Source organism: Thamnophis elegans, chromosome 10, assembly GCF_009769535.1.
Source record: "Thamnophis elegans isolate rThaEle1 chromosome 10, rThaEle1.pri, whole genome shotgun sequence".
NCBI lineage: Eukaryota > Metazoa > Chordata > Lepidosauria > Squamata > Colubridae > Thamnophis > Thamnophis elegans.
The window spans coordinates 60,036,673-60,059,078 of NC_045550.1; the positions used below are offsets into that span (position 1 = coordinate 60,036,673).

General features: G+C 43.4%; 1 protein-coding gene across 1 annotated transcript in view; it reads left to right on the forward strand.

Moving 5' to 3' along the window:
* The first annotated feature begins 277 nt into the window (after positions 1–277).
* LOC116514397 (calcium-activated potassium channel subunit beta-2) overlaps positions 278–22,406 on the forward strand; it is a 58,234-nt gene continuing 36,105 nt past the window's right edge. The window contains exons 1-2 of the mRNA XM_032225975.1: positions 278–384; positions 15,709–15,879. Coding sequence (XP_032081866.1) covers positions 329–384; positions 15,709–15,879 — 227 coding nt within the window. The 5' untranslated portion in view covers positions 278–328. The remainder of the gene's footprint in view (positions 385–15,708; positions 15,880–22,406) is intronic.

Here is a 22,406-nt window from a genome sequence, read left to right on the forward strand (position 1 = left end):
AGATTTTCTCAGCTCTGAGAGAAAGGGAGAGGGAAACAGGAGGAAAAAGAAATTAAGAAAGACGAGCAGGAAATAATTTAATGTCAACTGAACCTCCTGGAAAGGAAGAGAAAGGTCATCGTCTTGTTTTGCATATCACCTGGAATCATCTCTATGGAGCAGAGCCTGCAAGGCAATCAAATTTGGCACTTGGGTCTGTTAAGAGGTGATGAGGCCCAGCAGGTTTTCAGCAGGCAGTAATGAAGATTCTCCATTATCTCCTAGGCCCTGCCATCTTTCCTCCAGGACCTCAACGGTAAGGAGAGGCAGTGGAGACCAATCCTCTAAGATGTTCATTTGGACCAGTGGCCGGAGCACCACATCGTACAGGCACGATGAGAGAAGGTACGTGGCGTCCACACTGCGTTAGGCAAGCGCTGGGCTCCTTGTGCGACACTTTTGACATGCTAGCTACTTTTTAACCCAAGATTGTGAAAGTGCCATCACAAAATAACTGGTAATTTATAATAATGGCATTACTGGTAACCAGGGCTGAAAGAAGAGAGAGTTCTGTCCTGTTGCTTTTCCTTTCCCCAATCACTTTGTGTGCTGTCCTGAACGGATGAGAATTTCTATAGTAATTAGAGATAGTCCTCCGTTTATGATTGCAATCGAGCCCATCATTTCTGTTGCTAAGTGAGACATCAGTTAAGTTTTGTCCCATTTTATGGCTTTTCTTGCCAGAGTTCTTAAGTGAATCTCTGCAGTTGTTAAGTTAGTCAGAGGGGTTGCTAAATGAATCTGGTTTCCCCGTTGACTTTGCTTATCAGAAGATGATCACATGGACACCACAATCATTGTAAATGCGAACCAGACGCCAAGTGTCCGAATTTTGATCATGTGACCCAGGGGTGGTATTGACTTTCCTTCCCTACTGGTTCACAAATGTGAGCTCTCGCGCGCCATCTCTTCGCATGCGCACAGCCATCCACTTTTGGAAAAAAGCACCAAAATGGGATGTCGGAGAGCCGGGGCAAGTGGGTGGGGCCACCCACGATTTCCGCTACCAGTTCGAGCGAACCAGTCCGAACTGGTAGCATACCACCTCTGATGTGACCAATGCTGCAATGGTTGCAAGTGTCAAAGAAATGGCCATAAGTCCCCTTTTCCAATGCCATTGTAACCGCAATTGGTCGTTAAATGAACTGTTGTAAGCCGAGGTCTACCTGTATCGGAGGGGAAAGAATGGAGAATAATTCTGAGAGACGTGGAAAGCCAATTACTCTCCCAAACCGTGCTTCCATATCCAAAAGTTCCACATTGGGAAGTATGCACTTCTCTTATCATTATGTTATTTAATGTTATATGAAATAGGAGACCCAAACTCCATTCGTCTCCTGTGATAGCTGGAATTTCTGGGAGTCATAATTCACAGTGTCTTCAGATCATCAGGTGGGGAAAAATTATTCTAATTTTTCTCTGCTCACTCCCAGCTCCTCCATCAATCACAGACAGCCCCCAGGTTAAGAACAAGATCTGTCCCTAAATATGCCTTTAAGCCAAATTTTATGTAAGTCGGAACTCGTGAATGGACTGCCTATTACTAAAAAGAGCAGATGGCATTCTCCGCCTTTCAGTAGCTCAATGTTTTCACGAACCACTGAAAACAAGCTATATCATGCAGGCAGTCCCCAACTTACAACAGTTCATTTAATGACTATTCAAAGTTACAACAGCACTGAAAAAAATGACTTAGGATCCTTTTTCACACTTATAACCATTGCAGCATCCCCATGGTCATGTAGTTGTCAGGTTTCCAAGTAACACCCCCAATGAAAGAAGACTCCAAGGCATGGGATTCCTCAAAGTTCCAATTTATTAGAGATGTCATATTGGCACATCTGGGAAAACCCGAATCTGAAAGTTTCCAGGTTTTCCCCACCCAAACGAAAGTCCCTGCCCAGCACCCACAGGTCCGTCACATGGTCCAATCAGGCACTGTCCCAACTGGAAATGCCTCCCAGTCACACCTGTCCAGGTGCAGGGCAAGATGTCTTTGACTCTCTGAGAAAGGAATGTTATTTAGACTATATATCTCCCATATAATCCCCTCTCCCATTTTCCCACAGCATTGAATGTGGCGGGCCGGAAGGCCTAATGCAAAAGACGGCTTCCAGGCCTGACAGTAGTCACAATTCAGGTGCTTTGCAAGTGACTTGTAGTTTTGACGGTTGCAGTGTCCCGCGGTCATGTGAATGTGATCCTCTTTTGTGATCTTCTGACAAGCAAAGTCAAGGGGGGAAGTCAGATTCACTTAACAATCATGTTCCTAACTTAAGCATTACACTGATTCACTTAACATCTGTGGCAAAAAACAGTTGTAAGAAGGGGCAAAACCTACTTAACAAATGTCTCACTTAGTATAGAACCTTTGGGCTCATCTGTACCCTGTTTTCTCCAAAAATAAGACCTTCCTGAATAATAAGGCCAATTGGGCTTTGAGCGTATGTGTTAAAATAATCCCTCCCCCAAAATAAGCCCTCTCTAAAAATATCGCAACACAGCAGCAGCCATGAGGTAACCACGCTCGCTGCCTCCTGCACCTCAAAAATAATAAGACCTGCCCGAAAATAAGGCCAAGCACTTATTTCAGGGGTCAAAAGAAAATAAGACCGTGTCTTATTTTGGGGGAAACACAGTAGTCATAAGTCAAGGGCTACCTGTATTTAAAATGTGTAGCTTCAGAGGTTCATAAAAACAAGTCACGCTTCAGTGGTCCATCAGTTTGAGGAAGGAGAACACCATCCGCCATCTTTAGTAGTAGGCAGCCCATTTGTCAGTTCGAGTTGTCTGTAAGTTCGACATTCTTAATTTCAAGGGCTGACTGTAATTCAAACTTCCCTATGGAATGTGGAGGCAAAGTCAAAATATGCTTTTGTTGGGCTGCATTTTAACTAGGAAATACATTCCAGGAGGGATGGGGAAATCAGGGAATGTACAAAAGCCAATCACTGGATCTAAGGTACAAAGCTCCTTGTTCCAGGTATTCTGAGGCATTAAAAATAAATATTGTTTTTTTGCAATGTTGATTCCTCCTGCATAGAAACACAATGGGCTTTTGTTGTTGTTGATATTGTTAGCTGTGCTTTTGCCCCCAGAGTACACAGCTGAAATTCGACAGCGTATTTGCAGGGTGGGCCAACAAAGATGCATTTTTCACCCAGCACAAATAAGGAGTGCTCCTTGTTGCGATCTCCCATTTGCTGCAAATTGTTTGTGTTCCCCGCCAACAACCCAGCATTGTCTACGTGCAAATGTACGGCCATGTTAATATTCCCCAATCAGCATATCTCTAATGTCACCACATTCATCTATCTGTAAATATATGAAACAAACTAGGATGTATCACGTATTTGTGTGATTCTCCTCTTTGGTGTTGAAATCTATAGTGAGTTCCCCGCCCCTCCCTCTCTCCCTCCCTCCCTCCCTCTCTCTGTGTCTCTCTGTCTCTCTCTCTCTCTCTCTCTGTCTCCCTCTCCCTCCCTCTCTCCCTCCCTCCCTCTCTGTGTCTCTCTCTCTCTATCTCTCTCTCTCTCTCTCTCATGCACCCTCAGTGCATATTTAGAGTGGAACGACATAGAAATGTCAGGGATAGATAAATAATAAATGAAGCAAATGCTTTATTTCCACTATAAATTACCGTTCTGGCTGGAGCAACCATCGTTCAACTCCATAGTCATGCAAAACATTCCAAAATTGATCCCTATTCTCTTTATCATAAGTTTTAACAAGCATACAATAAATTTTCTTTCTCATATTTCTATGAGAAATCAGTGACACGAAGAATCTGGCCTGTACAATCCCATGGCCCCCATTTGCACCCTTTCAATCAAAATTCTATCAAGTATTTCCCCAATTAAAAAAAACTAAACCTCCACCCTACTCTAATTACCTTTCCTTTTGTTCAGGGAACAATTGTTTTCCCAATCCAAAGGGAAATTGGATTTATTCGAAATGAATGTCTCTTTTCTAAGCAACGTTAAGCAAGGCACACAGCCAGGAACAAATCACAGCTCCATTTTAACCTTTCTCCAGTTACACCGTCTACACCTGCAGCCTTTTAATTTTTCGACATTTTCATGTGGTAAACATTATTTTCTTGTCATCCTTCCCCCCTCCCCAACATTAGCATTTGTTTGGACCTGGGATGCAATCAGGTAGTTTTATACTTACTTTGCAAGTGTGAGCATCATGTTAGTGGTACCATATGCTTGGGGTATTTGGTCAGAAGAAGCAGGCCATTTAGTTTTCCCAATCCATGTCTCTGAAAAGGCAAACATCAACTCTATGACCTGGTACACCAAAGGCTGTTTGAAGCCATCAGATCATGTAATTTACCTTCTAAATCAGGGGAGTCAAACTCAAAGCCCGTGGGCTTGATCTGGCCCACAGGGTGCTTAGAACTGGCATTCAGTGAGGTCCTGGAAACAGTGAAGGACCTGCCCACAATGCTTCTGCCAGCAAAAATGGAGGTGGGGCGGGGGCACACGCGACCTCCTGAACTCTGTTTTCTCTTGCAAAGGGTTGCAAGAGGCCATTGCATCTGAAAATGGAGCTTGGGAGCCTATTTCAGCTTGCAGAGCGCTCAAGCCACTACAGGCAACCCTGACACAAGTGACCGAGCTGGCCACACCCACTCTGGCCATGCCCACCCCAGCTCCCTGAGGTCAAACACAAACCCTCAATGTGGCCCTCAATGAAATCGAGTTTGACACCCCTGTCCTAAATGCTACAAAGGGCATAGAAGAGCAAATCACACTTAAAGGAATCCACCCTCGGATATGCCCTGTTCTTTTGTTATTGTTCAGTAGCCACATAACACCATCAGATAATTTTTATACACAAGAGGATATTTCCACACAAGGCCACAAGCGCTTTGGAATTTCTACTTTTTTTTTCCACTCCACAAATCCAAAATCTGATCTGGATAAACAGTTGGAAGCAGTGGTGAAATTCATTATTATTTTTTTACCACTGGTTCTGTGGGCGTGGCTTGGTGGGTGTGTCAGGGGAAGGATACTGCAAAATCTCCATTCCCTACCCACTCCTAGGGGAAGGATATTGCAAAAATTCCCATTCCCACTCCACTTTGGGGGCCAGCCAGAGGTGGTATTTGCCGGTTCTCTGAACTACTCAATTTTTCAGCTACCGGTTCTCCAGAACCTGCTGAATTTCACCCCTGATTGGAAGTTATTGTATCATATGGGACTCAACTTGGCATTCTTCTTGCCACATTTATCTATGCTCTTTTCCAAACATAAAATGGAAGCAGTTCCTTCAGCCATGTGTCAGGGTTCCAAGTAACACCCCCAAGAAAAGAAGACTCCAAGGCATGGGATTCCTCAAAGTTCCATTTTATTAGAGATGTCATATTGGCATATCTGGGAAAACCCGAATCTGAAAGTTTCCAGATTTTCCCCACCCAAAAGAAAGTTCAAGTCCCTGCCCAGCATCTACATGTCCATCAAATGAGCCAATCAGGCATCATCCAAAACTAGAGATGCCTGCTAGTCACACCACCGCAGCTGCAGGGCAAGATGTCCTTGACTCTCTGAGAAAGGAATGTTGTTATGCCTATATATCACCCACACTCTGTATAATCCCCCCTCCCATTTTCTCACCATAGAAAATGTGGCAGGCCTGAAGCCCAAAAGGTAAAAGATGGCTTCCAGGTCTGACATCTTGTCCTACCATCAACTGATTTCCCGCACATAGCAGAAAAGTCAACATACAAGACAATCAAAATGCTGCAATAACTAGAAAAATTCCGAGCTTTTAAACCCCCCCAAAAATCAACCAATTCCTTCATTTGGAAAGACAGATACCTCAGGCTGGGTGAGCCTTAACTGCCACAGACTGAGGTAATAATCTTGCTTAATTTTATCCAACCGTTTATCTTTACTGCATCATTTTGCTATTGCATAGCAGAAGAAAAACGGGAGGGTTGTATTGTTTACATAACAACTGAGTAAAATACCAAACTATACTTGGTGTAGTTGGGTTCTCAGAAAAGTACATTTTTCACTCTGTGGGTTTACCAGAGTTTAAGTAGCTTTCTATTCCTGCTGGAATTGTTTCAATAAGCTACTGAGAACTAACATGATCATTCACAGCGGACTCTGGGGGTTCAGCCTGTGGAGGAGTCTTAGGAAGATAAATATATAGTAATCCCCTTTTGTAATATTGTTCTCACCTAGGCTTCCCCAGCAGCACAAAGCCGAGACCGAGTCTTGATAAACCCCTTTTATTTAATTTACAATGAATTCCTCTCCAGCAAAGTCCTGGGCCACAGTCTTTCAAGGTAGTTCACAATTACCAACCTTTATCAGGCTTGGAGAGTGGCCAGGCCGATATCTTTCAGATGCTGCAATACTTGGCAGGAATGCAGGAATGAACTAATTGTCTCGTGCAAACTCCACTCCCCTTTCACTTCTCTTTTATTCCTTATGGGAGGGGCCATTCACCGTCCACCCGAGGCCTTACTCCCAAGTCGACCCTTGTTCCTTAGCTGTTCCCTTCGTCTGGAAACTCGGCGCATGCACACACTGGGAAGAGGCTCCAGCTGTTTGTCTGCTTCACTGATGTCTGACTCTGAAGGCAGCTGATAACTGTCAGACAGCTCTGGCCCCATCTCTGCCTCCGACACAAAGCCCTCATCAGAGCCTTCCCCAGACTCCAGGAGTGGGCCATGTTCCTCCCCAACCTCCTCACTGTCTGAATCTGCTGCCAGCTCCGCTGGCTGCTGGTGGGCCACAACAAGTTTGTACATAACTACCTGAGAAGGAGGAATTCACTGCTCTTTGATGTACCAATGGCTACATAGCTGGATGCCTTAGAAAAGGACAAGAGAACAAATATTCATGGGTCATGAAAGCTAATGGTCTTTCTGAGATAACCTATCAACAGGTTTCCTAGTAGAGGCTTTCTATTAAGTATAAACTTTCTACTAAGTTTGGCTTTCTAGAACCAAATTCAACATCCACAGAAACCAGGTAGCCTCTTAACATGCAGGGCAGGTCTTCTACTGCCCGGGGCTCCTACAACTTATTTGTTTGGCTTAATCTTTTATTTGTTACCTCTCTTCTGTCCATTTCATGCCTCATAGCCTCCTGTGGAAATGACATGGCCGTCCTTTTCAATTAGCCATCTTATTTCTCAATCGTCCATGTGAATCACATTTGTGTTCTGGTGCGATATTATTGACTGATTGTGCCATGCCCGTTTTATGTCTGCAGAGCAACACAAGTTATGTTGCGTGATGGGCTAATGTTCCAGAACAGCATAACAATTTGTGGCCGTTCCTGCCTGCTTTTCATTTGGTAACAACAACACATCTACCGATAGCGAGCCATTAGTTAAATACATTTTGATAAATAGCCGGAGCTATGGGACACTTACTTATTTTCTTCACGTCTCTTTTTCTAAGAGAATGAATGTGATCTCAAACGTTCCCCTGTAAACTGGGGGAGGAAATGATGCTGTCATTGTGGTGCTAGAGTTTTTGGGAAGGGGAAATAAAAGGATGAGATAGATTTATTATGAATTTCATTTCAAGCCAGGGAAAGGTTAGCGAGTTTTTCAGGAGTCGGTTCATTTATTGCACGCATTCCAGTAAATCCTTAGCGGTGAATTGGAATAACGCGTGCGGATTTTCTGCAAGTAATGGAAAAAGCAGTGTAGTGAAAAATTATGAAAACCGGAATAAAATAACAATAATATATATCAAGCTCGGATCAGATAAAAGCTGCCAGTAGCAGTGTACTAACTTGAAAATGAACCAAACTAATCTATTTATTTTCAAGTTGAGGATGTTCAAACTGGGAGCTGGTATGACTGCAGTCCGATGCATGTCCAAATATATGCAAGCTTGTTTATCTGAGTAAATTGGATCAGGCTGTATAGCTGCCCAAAGACATGAGCAAAACATTTGCTTTTCTGTTTTCAAACAGGATACACAGGTACACCTGTGTGACCCTCTCATTGGAAGCAGTGTTTCTCAACTTGAAGATACAGTAGAACCTCTGGCCACAAACACTTCTGATCATGACCAAATCAGGTTCCGACCAGCAATGAAATTCATTTTTTACTACCGGTTCTGTGGGCGTGGCATGGTGGACATAGCGTGGTGGGCATGGCAGGGGAAGGATACTACAAAATCTCCATTCCCAACCCATTCCAGGGGAAGGATACTGTAAAATCTCCATTCCCACCCCACTCTGGGGCCAACCAGAGGTGGCATTTGCCGGTTCTCCAAACTACTCAAAATTTCCACTACCGGTTCTCCAGCACCCCTGGTTCTGACCAAAGAAGTCACTTTTTGTGGCCGATTTCCCCTTCCGCACCATTTTTTGGGTCTGTGCCAAATTTCCAAAATTAGTTTTGGGTCACAACCAAATCAGTTTGCGACCAAAGTTATGGAACAAATTATGGTTGTGACCAGAGGTTCTACTGTATATAGACCTCAAATCCCAGAATTCTGGGATGGCTAGGGAATTCTGGGAGTTGAGGTCCACACGTCTTTAAATCGCTATGGTTAAGAAAGTAGCAGTGAAGAGACTGCTTTGAAGTATGGCCAGAGGAGAGGTGGTATTTTGCCCGTTCGCCCCGGTTCGAGCGAACCGATAGCAGCAGTGGCGGGAGGCTCCGCCCACCCACCCAGACATCATTACAGATGCTCTGTGCATGCACAGAAGTGCCGCGCACTAGAAAAGCAAGCGTGCATGCGTGTTCCCAGTTCCAAACCAATAGCGAAGGTAAGAAAAAAACATTACCGGGTCAAACTATTTTGAGCATGAAACAAATCTTCAGAAGAAGCAGCATCTTTGAATTATGACATGGTTACACCCTCAGAACCAAATGGAGATCCTGTCCAAAACTCCATCTGTGTCTCAGCCTCCCTTTCTTTCCCTGATATATTAGTCAGCATTCCATGTCAATCAGTGATGGGATTCAAATAATTTAACAACCGATTCTCTGTCCTAATGACCAGATGGGTAGGCGGGGCTTAGTTGTCATGTTACCGTGTGGGTGTGGCCAACTCAACATTACTCAGGTCGATGGGCACTTTGCCTTAGCTGTTACAATGTAACAAGGGTTAACCAGAGAGGCAGTTTCTGTAAGCAGGGCAATGAAGATTAAGCTAGAAACAACACCAGAATGTTTCCTTCCTGCCTTCCTTACAGGATTAGCCCTGTAAAGTGGGAAAAAATCAAAAGAAGATTTCTTCCAACAACCAGTTCTCTGAACCTCTTAGAAAGTTAAGAACCGGTTCTCCCGAATAGGTGCGAACTGGCTGAATCCCACCACTGATGTCTATCCATAATATCATGCATTATTCCCTTCCTCCTGTTATCTACTCCACTGCATTTTGCTGTCTCTCATTAGTGAGGGAAACACAAATCAGAGCTCATTCCACACGCCCATTAAGTTCCAAATTATGGAGAAGAAGAAGAAGAAGAGAAGCAGAGATGACATTGTCCTCAATCCTGCAAGCTCCCACAAGGTTCTCCAAACAAGAAGCATAGCCAGGGATATTAGCTCCATCTTTATTGTATGGTTGTACAGGTAGTCCTCGACTTACGACCACTAATGAGCCCACAATTTATGTTGCTCAGTGAGATGTTTGTTCAGTGAGTTTTGCCCCATTTTCCGACCTTTCTTGCCTACAGTTGCTAATTAGTAACACGGTTGTTAAGTAAATCTGGCTTCCCCGTTCGACTTTGCTTGTCAGAAGGTTGGAAAAGGTTGGTGAGTCAGTTTCCGAGCGTCTGAATTTAGATCACACAAAGGTTAAAAACCATCATAAATCACTTTTTCCAGGGATGCAAAGATTGCAAGTATTTCAGCCTCCTTTCTTTTTACTCTCCAGAAGATTAAGGAGAGTCCACTCTGAAATGTTTCCCACGCCGTCTTCTCCTTCCGCGGCCTAAGACATCAGGACAATTGCAGTTGTCCAGTCTGTGGCTCTCCCTCCTGCCTGTCAGGGCCATTCTCATGTACATTACAAGCACCCCTTATTTGTTCCACCTAATTCCAATCATGGGTGTTAGCGCAAAAGTGAAATTGAGTGGTGGAACTCAGATTCAACCTAGCCCAGGAGTGTCAAACTCAAGGCCCACAGTGAAGGATCAGCCCACAGTGCCTCTGCCAGTGAAAATGGAGATTAGGAGTGCTGCGTGCGGTTCTATCTTACCATGAAGTAAGCTAGAAATAAGTTGGAGCCAATGATGTTGATTAACTGATCACATTATGGATGGCCAAAATGTGGAAATATGAGAAAATGAGAACAAAAAAAGATGTTTGTGCTAAATTAATGCAGATGGAAAGTACTAGGCACTGTTGTTCTGTCCTGTGATTCTAATGAATATGCAGACACAGACTTGGCTGTTTGCCACAACTAAATAAGGAGATAAAGCCACCCCTTGTCTAGGAGCCTAGAACACTTTCTTCAAGAAACCAAGATTAGACTTACGGAATGCTTTCTCAACGGCTAGTAAAGCGGACTGTTGTTTCCTGCAAAGATTCCCCTCCCATCACTCCACCTTATAAACTCTTTGGGAGGGGCCACAACAGTAGCCAACAGTCCCTATTTCCTTCTATGATGTCTTCTCCACAGCTGCTCCCTTCTCTTCTCAGCTCTATGCACACACCTATCAGGGACAACCTCCTTCTGTTCCTCCTCACTGTTCCCTGACTCAGATGCCACCTGGTGGCCACCAGGCCTCTCTAGTCCCTGCTCTGACTCCAAACACCCTCCAGAGTCTTCTTCATCCTCCAGAGCAGTCCCATAATGGTATCACTGTCAGAGTCCACCAACAGCTCAGCCGGCTGCTGCTGGGCCACAACTACTATGAAAAATACTATCATAAATATCAGAATACTATAAAATATAAAGATCGTGGCACGACAAAACCGTGCTCCACTAAGCCGCGCCCGATTAAACCGCGTCGCTGACGTCATCAACAGGGCGACAACAGCAAGCGTGGAGAAAGAAGGGCACTTTAAATAGCGCTTTGAAAGCAAGCCGATTCAACTTAAGGTAAGGGTTAGCTTTAGGGTTAGCTTTAGGGTTAGCTTTAGGGTTAGGTTAAGGGTTAGGGTTAGGTTTAGGGTTAGGTTAAGGGTTAGGGTTAGGTTTAGGGTTAGGTTAAGGGTTAGGATTAGGTTTAGGGTTAGGTTAAGGGTTAGGTTTAGGGTTAGGTTAAGGGTTAGGGTTAGCTTTAGGGTTAGGTTAAGGGTTAGGATTAGGTTTAGGGTTAGGTTAAGGGTTAGGTTTAGGGTTAGGTTAAGGGTTAGGTTTAGGGTTAGGTTTAGGGTTAGGTTTAGGATTAGGTTTAGGGGGGTTAGGTTTAGGTTTAGGGGTTAATTTTAGGTTTAGCGTTTACAGCGTGCTGTCTCCGCGCTGTTGTCACCCTGTTGATGACGTCAGCTACACGGTTTCATCGAGCGCGCTTTAGTCGAACGCGGTTTTGTGGTGGAACCTATAAAGATAGACCTTGATTCAGGGTCATAATGGACCCTGCCTATTACAGTCACAAGTCATGACTGTCATTAAGCGAGGAGACCATATGATTACCTTCCTTAACAATCTCCACCCCTGCTGCCTCTAATGCAGTTGTTAAAAACCACATGAGTCATTAAACAGAGGCTGGGGTACCTCAGGATTACGGGAGGCCCTGTGAGGCCTAGCACAAATCCAAGGGCCTCCCAAGGTCTTCTCTACTCCCTAAGAAGCCCATGCTCCATTTTCACTGGCAGAGGGTTGCAGTAGATCATCATGGATGAAAATGGAGCTCATGAGGGCCACTGGTGGTGATCCCAAGCTCTGTTTTCGCTGGCAGAGTGTTGCAAGAGGCCGTTGCAGCTGAAACGGAACTTGGGAGCCTATTTTTACTGGCAGAGCACTCGGGCCACCACAGGCACCCCTGACACGAGTGATGTCAAGCTGGCCATTCCCACCCTGGCCACGCCCACTCCCACCACCCAAGGTCAAACACAACCCTGGTGCGGCCCTCAATGAAATTGAGTTTGACACCTCTGGCCTAGCATCTTCAGCTTAATAAACAATTGAATGGAGCAGGCGCATGCCTTGACATTCCTTCCACTCTGTTCCTTTTCCATACATGCCAATGTATGATTTTAAAAGGAAAGCCGGGAATCTGCCCTGCTGCAAAGCAAGACCATTTGGCATTCTCTTTATTTGCAGCCCATCCAGGAACAGCCATTTCTCCTTCTGGTACATTGATGTTTGATGACAGGCCAGGCTCACCATGGGAACCATTTTGTAAATAAACAACTGTCCTAACTTATCAACATTCCAAATGTGTCCCCAACGCCTCCCAAATTGCTAATCTCTGCAATATGTGGTGATGTGGAAAATATAAAACTCACTAGAGTATATGGAGCAGAAAATATATATATCTGCTCGTGACCTACCCTTAAATACCATAAAAAATATTTGATTTGAATGTGGGATTTCGCAGACATAGAAACTGTAGAAAGTCAAACTGTAACTTATATGAGAGAGAGAGAGGCAATAGATATCAGTAGAAAAGAATATCTGTGGCTCAGGGTTGAACTGTGGGGTCCTTGATGCTTGATTGTTTGCTTACAGGTGTTTTATTACCCAATTAGATAACATCATCCATGCAAATGACTGTGTAGGTTGCTTCCTATTTATATATAGTAGTGGGACTTACCAGTTTTGCTGGGATTCTGGTTTTCTCTTTGGAGGTTCCTTGGATAAAGTATTATTTTCGTGCCTCGTTTTTTATCCAGTGCTGATCTTTATTTATCTGAATGTTGGCTGCTGGTGAAGAAAATGTCTTCTAGCTTTTTATTTCCTTCCTAGGTTTTATACATATTGTCTCTTTTTTTTTCCCCACAAGTCTTTTTTTATTTCCATTTCATTCTATACAATCACATGTTTACTGTGCATAACCGAGGCATATAACATTGGGTAATAAACACAGCTCTCACTTTTATAGAAAATGCCCCCTACAATACAAACCCAATATACTGCCTTAGCCCACCATACACCCTCTTTCATCCCCCTCCAACTTTCATTCTTCCTTCTCTCATACCCCTCTACACCTACTTCCCCTCCCCCTCTATCTAACCCTAACCCTATCACTCCCTCTCTTAATCCATTCCCTCCCTTCCTTCTCCTCCTCCTCTCTCTCACCCTCTCTACTCTCCTTCTTCTTTCACTCAGCTCCTCCCTTCGGTATACTTCTATTACCTTCCAATATATTCAGTTTGTTCTGTTTTGACACTAACATTAAAAAGCCACAGTATACAAGTGCAATCATGCTTTAAAATTTAACACATATTATATTCCATTTATACATATTGTCTCTTTTGAATGGTGTGTAAATGTGTCTATTGATGACTTATGTGTCTGAACACATTAGAACACTCCAATTAAGCTAATACTCAATTCAAAAAAACCATGCCCCTACCGAAATTGGTAGGGCAGCTACTACATATAAACAGGCAGCAAATCACACGCTCACTCACATTGATGATGTTACCTAGTTGGGCAGTGGTGGGATTCCAAAAAATTTATAACCAGTTCTGTGGGCGTGGCTTGGTGGGCATGGCATGGCTTGGTGGGCATCCTTGGCTGGCGTGGCAGGGGAAGATGATTGTAAAATCTCCATTCTCGCCTTACTGCAGGGGAAGGTTACTGCAAAATCCCCATTCCCTCCCGATCAGCTGGGAGTCGGGAGGCAGAGAATAGATAGGGGTGGGGCCAGTCAGAGGTGGTATTACTGGTTCTGCGAACTACTCAGAATTTCCACTACCGGTTCTCCAGAACTGGCCAGAACCTGCTGAATAACCACCTCTGTAAGTTGGGTAATGAAATGTCCGCCAATAAACAACCAAAATCAGAAAGCATCAAGAACTCCATAGACAGAATAGATAATAGACCAGTGTTTCTCAACCTTGACAACTTGAAGTCCTGTGGACTTCCACTCCCAGAATCCCCCAGCCAGCATAGCTGGCTGGGGAATTCTGGGAGTGGAAGTCCACAGGACTTCAAGTTGCCAAGGTTGAGAAACACTGTAATAGACCATCATTTTTAGGTTAACAAAAACTCAGAATACCATGAAGTAAGCTAGAAATAAGTTGGCGCCTATGATGTTGATCAATGGATCACGTTATGGATGGCCATCAATGCGAGGAAATGTCTCTGTAAATGAGAACAAAAATAAAGGTGTTTGTGCTAAATTAATGCAGATGGAAAGACTACAAATTACTATGCACTATGAAAAATACTCAGGTATAAAAATATCAGAATGCTATAAAATATAAAGTTAGACCTTGATTCATGGTCATAATGGACCCCGTCTATTACAGTCACAAGTTATGACAGTCATTAAGCAAGGAGGCCATACGATTACTTCCTTAACAATCTCCATCCCTGCTGCCTCTGATGCAGTTGTTAAAAACCACATGAGTCATTAAACAGAGGCTGGGGTACCTCAGAATTACGGGGTGCCCTGTGAGGCCTAGCACAGGTCCAAGGACCTCCCAAGGTCTTCCCTACTCCCTAAGAAGCCCATGCTCCACTTCTCATCCTCGGAGTCCTCACAGGCCCTTGGACTTGCTTTCTACCCCTTAGGACCCTATACCTTCCTCCTTCTCTGCCATAAGTATCTCCTCCGGTTGTAAGTCAAGGACTACCTGTAAAACGGTAATCATTTTAGAACTCATATGTAGAGGTTTTATAAATTTGTAGAACTATAATAGATCTTACTTTTCAAAGGAAAGATTAGAGTTAACCTATATGCCTAAGAGGGACATGGTGGCTCAGTGGCTAAGACACTGAGCTTGTCGATCAGAAGGGTCGGCAGTTCGGTGGTTCAAACCCCTAGCACTGCGTAACGGAGTGAGCTCCCCTTACTTGTCCCAGCTTCTGCCAACCTAGCAGTTCGAAAGCATGCAAAAATGCAAGTAGAAAAATAGGAACCACCTTTGGTGGGAAGGTAACAGTGTTCCATGTGCCTTCGACATTTAGTCATGCCGGCCACATGACCACAGAGACTTCTTTGGACAGCGCTGGCTCTTCAGCTTTGAAAAGGAGATGAGCACCGCCCCCTAGAGTCGGGAATGACTAGCACATATGTGCAAGGGGAACCTTTACTTTATATGCCTAAATCAGCCAATTGTCCTGTATGGGTCAGTTAAGGGTCCAGAGTATCTTGAAGGGCAAGCCCTAAGAACTCTAAATTGCTGAAATGCCACCAGGAAATAAATCAGGGAAGACTACACATCTTTGACTATTCTTCCTTCATTCACATCACACATTTTTCTGGGGATTCCAAAGAATTCTTCTGGTGTGAATGATCTAAGATTTGTTCTCAAAGATTCATTTCATCTTTTGCAAAGCACCTTCCTAGAAATTGAAAAACAGAGGCGAGAGGGGGAAAGGGGGAGCTTTGAAATCATTCCACCAATGAAAGCCTTTTGTGAGTTTCGGATGCCGGTGATTTTTTCTTTCCCCTACCAGGTCCAAGCAAAATGTTTAGAAAACATCGAATGCGGTAATCTTAAAGCTGTGATCTCCCCTGAGGCAGGCCCTGGAAACGGAGCAAACAGTCCTTTTAGAGGGTTTATTGATTAAAGTGTGAACTCCACATAAGAATGTATTGTTTTCAACCTCAGAAATATTTACCAAAAAATCAGGGATCATGATCTACTGGACAAAAGGAAAACAGTCACCGCTCTCAAAGCTGGAGAGGACCGGGCCATACTCCTGGGACTGACCATGATGGTGTGCTCCATTATGATGTACTTCCTTCTGGGCATCACCCTGCTGAGATCATACATGCAAAGGTAAATGCTTCACGTTTCTTCTAATTAACATTCTAAGATCCAAAAACATAGGACATAAAACACAGAATAATAGAATTGGAAGGGATCTTGGAGGTCTTCTAGTCCAACCCCCTGCTCAAGCAGGAGACTGTTCAGACAAATGGTTGTCCAGTCTCTTTTTGAAAGCCTCCAGTGATGGAGTACCCACAACCTCTGAAGGCAACATGTTCCATGGGTTGATGGCTCTCACCATTAGGATATTTCTCCTTAATTCGAGGTTGCTTCTCTCCTTGGTTGGTTTCCAACCATTGTTTCTTATCTTGCCTTTTGGTACTTTGTCCCCCTCATCTTTGTAGGGGCCTCTCAAATACTGGAACAGGGCTATCATGTCACTCCATGAGAAAAAAAGGATAGATACCCAATTCCAATAACTGTTCTTTTTATATTTTAGCCTAATCATTTTTGTTGCACTTCTCTGCACTCTTCCCAGAGTCTCAACATATTTTTATATTGGGGTGACCAAAACTGGATGCAATATGTAGCCATACTGACATACCTTTCTAGGAACTGTGTTGCCAATATTTCTGGAGAGCTCCAGAAATAGGGGAAGGATGGACTAACAAGTATGAAAGAAAGCTGCGAAAAACATTTCAGTTTGCCTTCATTATTCGAATCCTAATACCTTCCAGTATTAATTTCCGTGATTCATGTTGGTCATGCTTCTTTCTTTATTTGCTTATTAGTTTGTTCATTTCTTCCCTAAGGCTGCCCGCTCATTCACAAGTTGCTTTCATATATATATATATATATATATATATATATATATATATATATATATATATATATATATATATATATATATATATATATATATATATATATACACACATACACATACACATACATACATACATACATACATACATACATACATATATATATATATATATATATATATATATATATATATATATGCTGATAAATAAATAAAGGGAGACTAGTATAGATCTATTTCAAGCTATTTAGCTCTCATCAGCTAGCCATACCCTTGCTGGGAATCGAACCTGTGCTCATTCTTCAGGAATGAGACAGAGGCTCGTGTCCGGTAACTCTGTAACCAATTTATTTTAACACAACTTGTAACATTAACAGAAAACAACCAGGCAGGGTGCTGGTTTAACAATGTAGCAACAGAAGGATGATCTGTGTAGAGAGAGGCAGAGAAGCAGCTCCAGCTGGACTGGAGTGTTCGTTTGCTCTGGTGCTGAACAACTGACAGTTTGAACGAGTCTGCCTTTTATAGTTCCGCAGACTCGCGCGCCTGACAGCCCGGCAACTGACAGGCGCGTCTGATTGGCTAATTAACCATTGAGCTACAGAGCTCGACTCCTTATCACCCAGGCCAGGGTGAAAGGTATATATTTAAAGTCACAACCCCTGGTATGCCCAAATATGAGAGGAAGGTCACACTTCCACTCTCTGTCCTTCGGCTCGTCACAAGAGACCATCCAGACAGAAACCCAATATTTTTTACTGTTGCCTTTTTGTTACATTTGTTATATTTATGCTGATAAATAAATAAAGGGAGACTAGTATAGATCTATTTCAAGCTATTTAGCTCTCATCAGCTAGCCATACCCTTTCTGGGAATCGAACCTGTGCTCTATTGCCTCTTAGGCAGATGTGTTAACAGCTTTTTAGAACTCTTTAGAGGTACTGGATGTAAGCAATATATGTGTCCCCTTCTACTACTTTTTTTTCTCATTGCCTCTTTGAATAGTGTATTCTTTTTTCTATTTGGAAAAGAAAATGCTAAGGATATACAGTATGTATGCTCATCTGAAAAACCGTCCGTATTTTCATCAGAATGAACTGAGCCCAATGTTGAAATTGCTAACCATAAAACTGAAAAAGTATAGGAGTTCTAAAAATAATCACCATTTTTTATGTTTCATAAATTGATTTAAAGGAAGCCTAGACATAATGACGGTGCATCCTCTACCGGCTAATCAACATATTAGATAAAAATAGAAGTTCTCCGTGGGCCTAAATTCCGGCATCTTCTATCTCTTTTTTTTCTGCATTGCTTAAGAATTACAAGAGGTGCTCGACTTGCAACAGTTCATTTAGCGACCATTCAAAGTTACAACCGCAGTGAAAAAAAGTGACTTATGGCCGTTTTTCATACTACAACCACTGCAGCATCCTCATGGTCAGGTGGTCAAAATTCAGATGCTTGGCAAGTGCTTCATGTTCATGACGGTTGAAATGTCCCGGGGTCATGTGATCTCCTTCTGACAAGCAAAGTCAATGGGGAAGCCAGATTCACTTAACAACCATGTTACTATCTTAACAACTACAGTGATTCACTTAACAACTGTGGCAAGAAAGATCGTAAAAATGGGACATACCTCATTTCATAAAGGTTTCACTTAGCAACATAAAGTTTGGGCTCAATTATAGTCGTAACCCGAGGACACCCTTTAGAGAACTGGGAAGTTTGTATATTGTCCTGTGGTTTTATTTTTATTTTTTTTAAATGTAGGTTCCAGTATTGTCTGAATTCTTGCTTCATTCTGGTTATTTCACAGGCTTTGTCTCCTTTTTATCTACTTGTCTTAGCAACAAAGTCAATACGAGACTGTCAAAGGATAGTTTTCTTGGAAGAAATTCCTTACTGATCTATGATCAGTAGGTGGCGCAGTGGTTAGGGTGCAGTACTGCAGGGCACTTCAGCTGACTGCTATCTGCAGTTCAGCGGTTCAAATCTCACTGGCTCACGGTTGACTCAGCCTTCCATCCTTCCGAGGTGGGTGAAATGAGGACCCAGACTGTGGGGGCGATATGCTGACTCTGTAAACCTCTTAGAGAGGGCTGAAAGCCCTATGAAGCGGTATATAAGTCTAACTGCTATTGCTATTGCTATGAAGCTATTACTGATGGTCTGTGCGGGATGGTGGATTTATTTGTAATCAAAAATAGTTGGATATCACTCTTTCTCCTTCAACAGTTCGAAATGGGCACAGTTCCTTTTCTCACCTAGGCTTCCCCAAAAAGCACGAGGCAGAGTCCTGGTCCCGACAAATCCCCTTTTATTAAACGAAGGTGAATTCCTCTCATTCACATTCAGCAAAGGCCTGGCAAACAGTCTTTCAAAGGAATATTTAGGACTACAGACCTTATCTATCTTGAAAAGCTGCCATGTAAATATTTTCCAAACAAGGTGCTGTGCAAGGAAAAACTGGGCACGGAGTCTCTGAGATTCACGGACAGATCTTCACACTCCTGGAATGAATCTAATGACTGAACGAACAAATTGTTTCCTGCAAAAGGCCACTCCCCTTTCGCTCCTCTTTTATGTCCTAGGGGAGGGACCAAACATCTTCCGGTTCCACCACAAAACCGCGTTCGACTAAAGCGCGCTCGACGAAACCGCGTACCTGACGTCATCACAGCGCGACGAAAAAAGCACGCTGTGAGCGCTAACGCTAAAATTAACCCCTAAACCTAAACCTAACCCCCCTAAACCTAACCCTAAACCTAACCCTTAACCTAACCCTAAACCTAACCCTAACCCTTAACCTAACCCTAAACCTAACCCTAACCCTTAACCTAACCCTAAACCTAACCCTAACCCTTAACCTAACCCTAACCCTAACCCTAAACCTAACCCTTACCTTAACTTGAATCGGCTTGCTTTCAAAGCGCTTTTTAAAGCGCCCTTTTTTCTCCGCGGTCGCTGTTGTCACGCTGCTGATGACGTCAGCGATGCGGTTTAATCGGGCGCGCTTTAGTGGACCGCGGTTTTGTCGTGCCACGACATCTTCCACCTGTGACTCTACTCTCAAGTCTACCCTGATTTCTGAGTTGTTCTTTTCTTCTGGCAGCTCTGCGCATGTGCAGACTGGGAACAGGCTCCAGCTGTTCCTCTGCCTCACTGCTGTCTAGCTCCGTAGGCACCTGATCACTGCCAGACGGCCTCGATCCCGTCTCTGCCTCCAACACAGAGCCCTCATCCGAGCCTTCCTCAGACTCCAGGATTGGCCCATGCTCCTCCCCAACCTCCTCACTGTCCGACTCTGCTGCCAGTTCTGCCGGCCTTTGGCAGGCCACAACAGTTACACAGATGGAAAAATAGAGCAACTTTGGGGGTGGGGGGAAATCCAGTCAATTCTTTATTGTCTTCAAAAGGTTGTAAATTGCCCTCAAAATGCTGTGTATTACCTTAGAGCCATCTCATTCGCCTGGGTTATCTATAAAGAGCCTGAAATATTTACATTCTAAGGAAAAAGCCATTTCACACAAAAGCATCCTTACTAAAGTTCCTCTGACTCAAAGCCCCAGTCAAGTCTTGACAGGAAATCAAATAAATTTACAATTTCATATAAGCAGAGGAACACTTCTCCAATTCAATTTGGAATCATCTTGATATAACATCCTAGGCATCCACCCTGAACTTGTCTCGTTCATTTTAGCCTGCGCTCATTTTTATTTCCATCTGAGAAAATTGATATATGCCTTGGTGGGGTTGAATCTCTCGGGCGACTATGTGATTTTTCATGTGCGGGCTCAATTTCTTTGCTTCTTCCTCAATCATTTTTTTAAAGCAGTTATGCATCTCGCAAGCAAAAGTGATAATGGAAGAAGGTGATTCCTTGCCTCACAAAACAAGACTTGGTTGTTATAGAATTTTATTTACAGTACCTAATTTGTGAATATATGGACCCAAATATTGCCACAAGAGCCAACACCTAGAATGGAATGGAATGGAATGGAACAGGGTGAGGTGGGGTGGAATGGAATGGAATGGAATAGAATGAAATGGAATGGAGTGGAGTGGAGTGGAGTGGAGTGGCATGGAATGGAATGGAATGGAATGGAATGGAACAGGGTGAGGTAGGGTAGAATGGAATGGAATAGAATAGAATAGAATAGAATAGAATAGAATAGAATAGAATAGAATAACAGAGTTGGAAGGGACCTTAGAGGTCTTGTAGTCCAACCCTTTGCTCAGGCAATAAACCCTAAACCATTTCAGACAAATGGTTGTCCAATCTCTTCTTTAAAACTTCCAGTGTTGGAACTGGAACTTCTGGAGGCAAGTTGTTCCAATGATTAATTGTTCCAACTGTCAGGAAATTTCTTCTTAGTTCTAGGTTGCTTCTCTCCTTGATTAGTTTCCACCCATTGCTTCCAGTTCTGCCCTCAGGTGCTTTGGAGAATAGCTTGACTCCCTTTTCTTTGTGGCAACTCTTAAGATATTAGAAGACTGCTAACAAGTCACCCCCCCCCCTAGTCCTTCTTTTCATCAAACTAGACATACCCAATTCCAGCAACCGTTCTTTATATCTTTTTTATCTTTTGGAAGGGACCTTGTAGGTCATCTAGTCCAACCCTATGCCCAAGCAGGAGGCCCTACACCATTTCTGACAGATGGCAGAGCCATTTCAAATGTCTTCAGCTTTTTTGCTAGGGTTTGCCTGTGTCTTCAACCACCTTTTCTTTGAAATGACTCATAATCCACATCGAAATATAAACATAATAGGATCATATTGGTTTTGACAAGGGTCTTTTTTTAGGGAAAAATTGATATCGGTAGTCCTTGAATTATAACCGCAATTGAGTCTAAACATTCCATTGCTGAGTGAGACATTTGTTAAGTGAGCTTTACCCTTTTGTTTAACGTTTCTTGCCCCCGTTGTTAAGTGAACCACAGCCGTTGTTAGGTTAGTGACTCGGTTGTTAAGGGAAGCTGGCTTCCACATTCAATTTCTTTGTCAGAAGGTCTCAGAGAGTGATCACACGACCTTGGGACACTGCAGCCATTATAAATATGAGCCAGTTTCACACGGGGATGCTGCCATGGTCGTAAGTGTGAGAAACGATCCTAGGTCACTTTGGTCAGTGCTGCTGTAACTTTGAACGGTCACTAAATGAATGCTTGTAAGTCGGGGACTACCTGTAGTGGGTTTTTTAATGGCTGTTTTGGACCACTCGTCAAAATCCTTTTTAAGTTCCGTTCATGGATACAGTAGATGTAGGACAAGAGTGTCTAACTCAAGGCCCGTGGACCAGATCTGGTGCATGGGATGTTTAGATCTGGCCTGTGGGGTCACCCTGGAACAGGGGTGGGTTCCTGCCAGTTCTAACCTCTTCTGTAGAAGAGGTTCCACAAATCTACAGTGCCGTTTACAACCACTTCCAGGTCCCTCCTCCCGCCCGTCCGCACATCATCAAGATGAAGAACGAGAGGAGGAATTCTGGGAGTTGAAGTCCACAAGTCTTAAAGCTGTCAATTTTGAACACCCCTGGGGTTTTTTTTCTAAAGGGTTAGGGTGGAAGGGTCTTGTAACTTGACAGCTTTAAGACTTGCGTGCTTCAAATGCCAGTTTATGAGCCAACATTTTGGTTGCTAAGCAAGAGTGTTGTTAAGTTGTTAAGTGAGTTTCACCACATTTTACAAGTTGGCCACGCCGACCCAGTCACATGACTGCCAAACCACTCCCATTTGGTCACATGGCTGGCAAGCCACTCCCGGTCACGTGGTT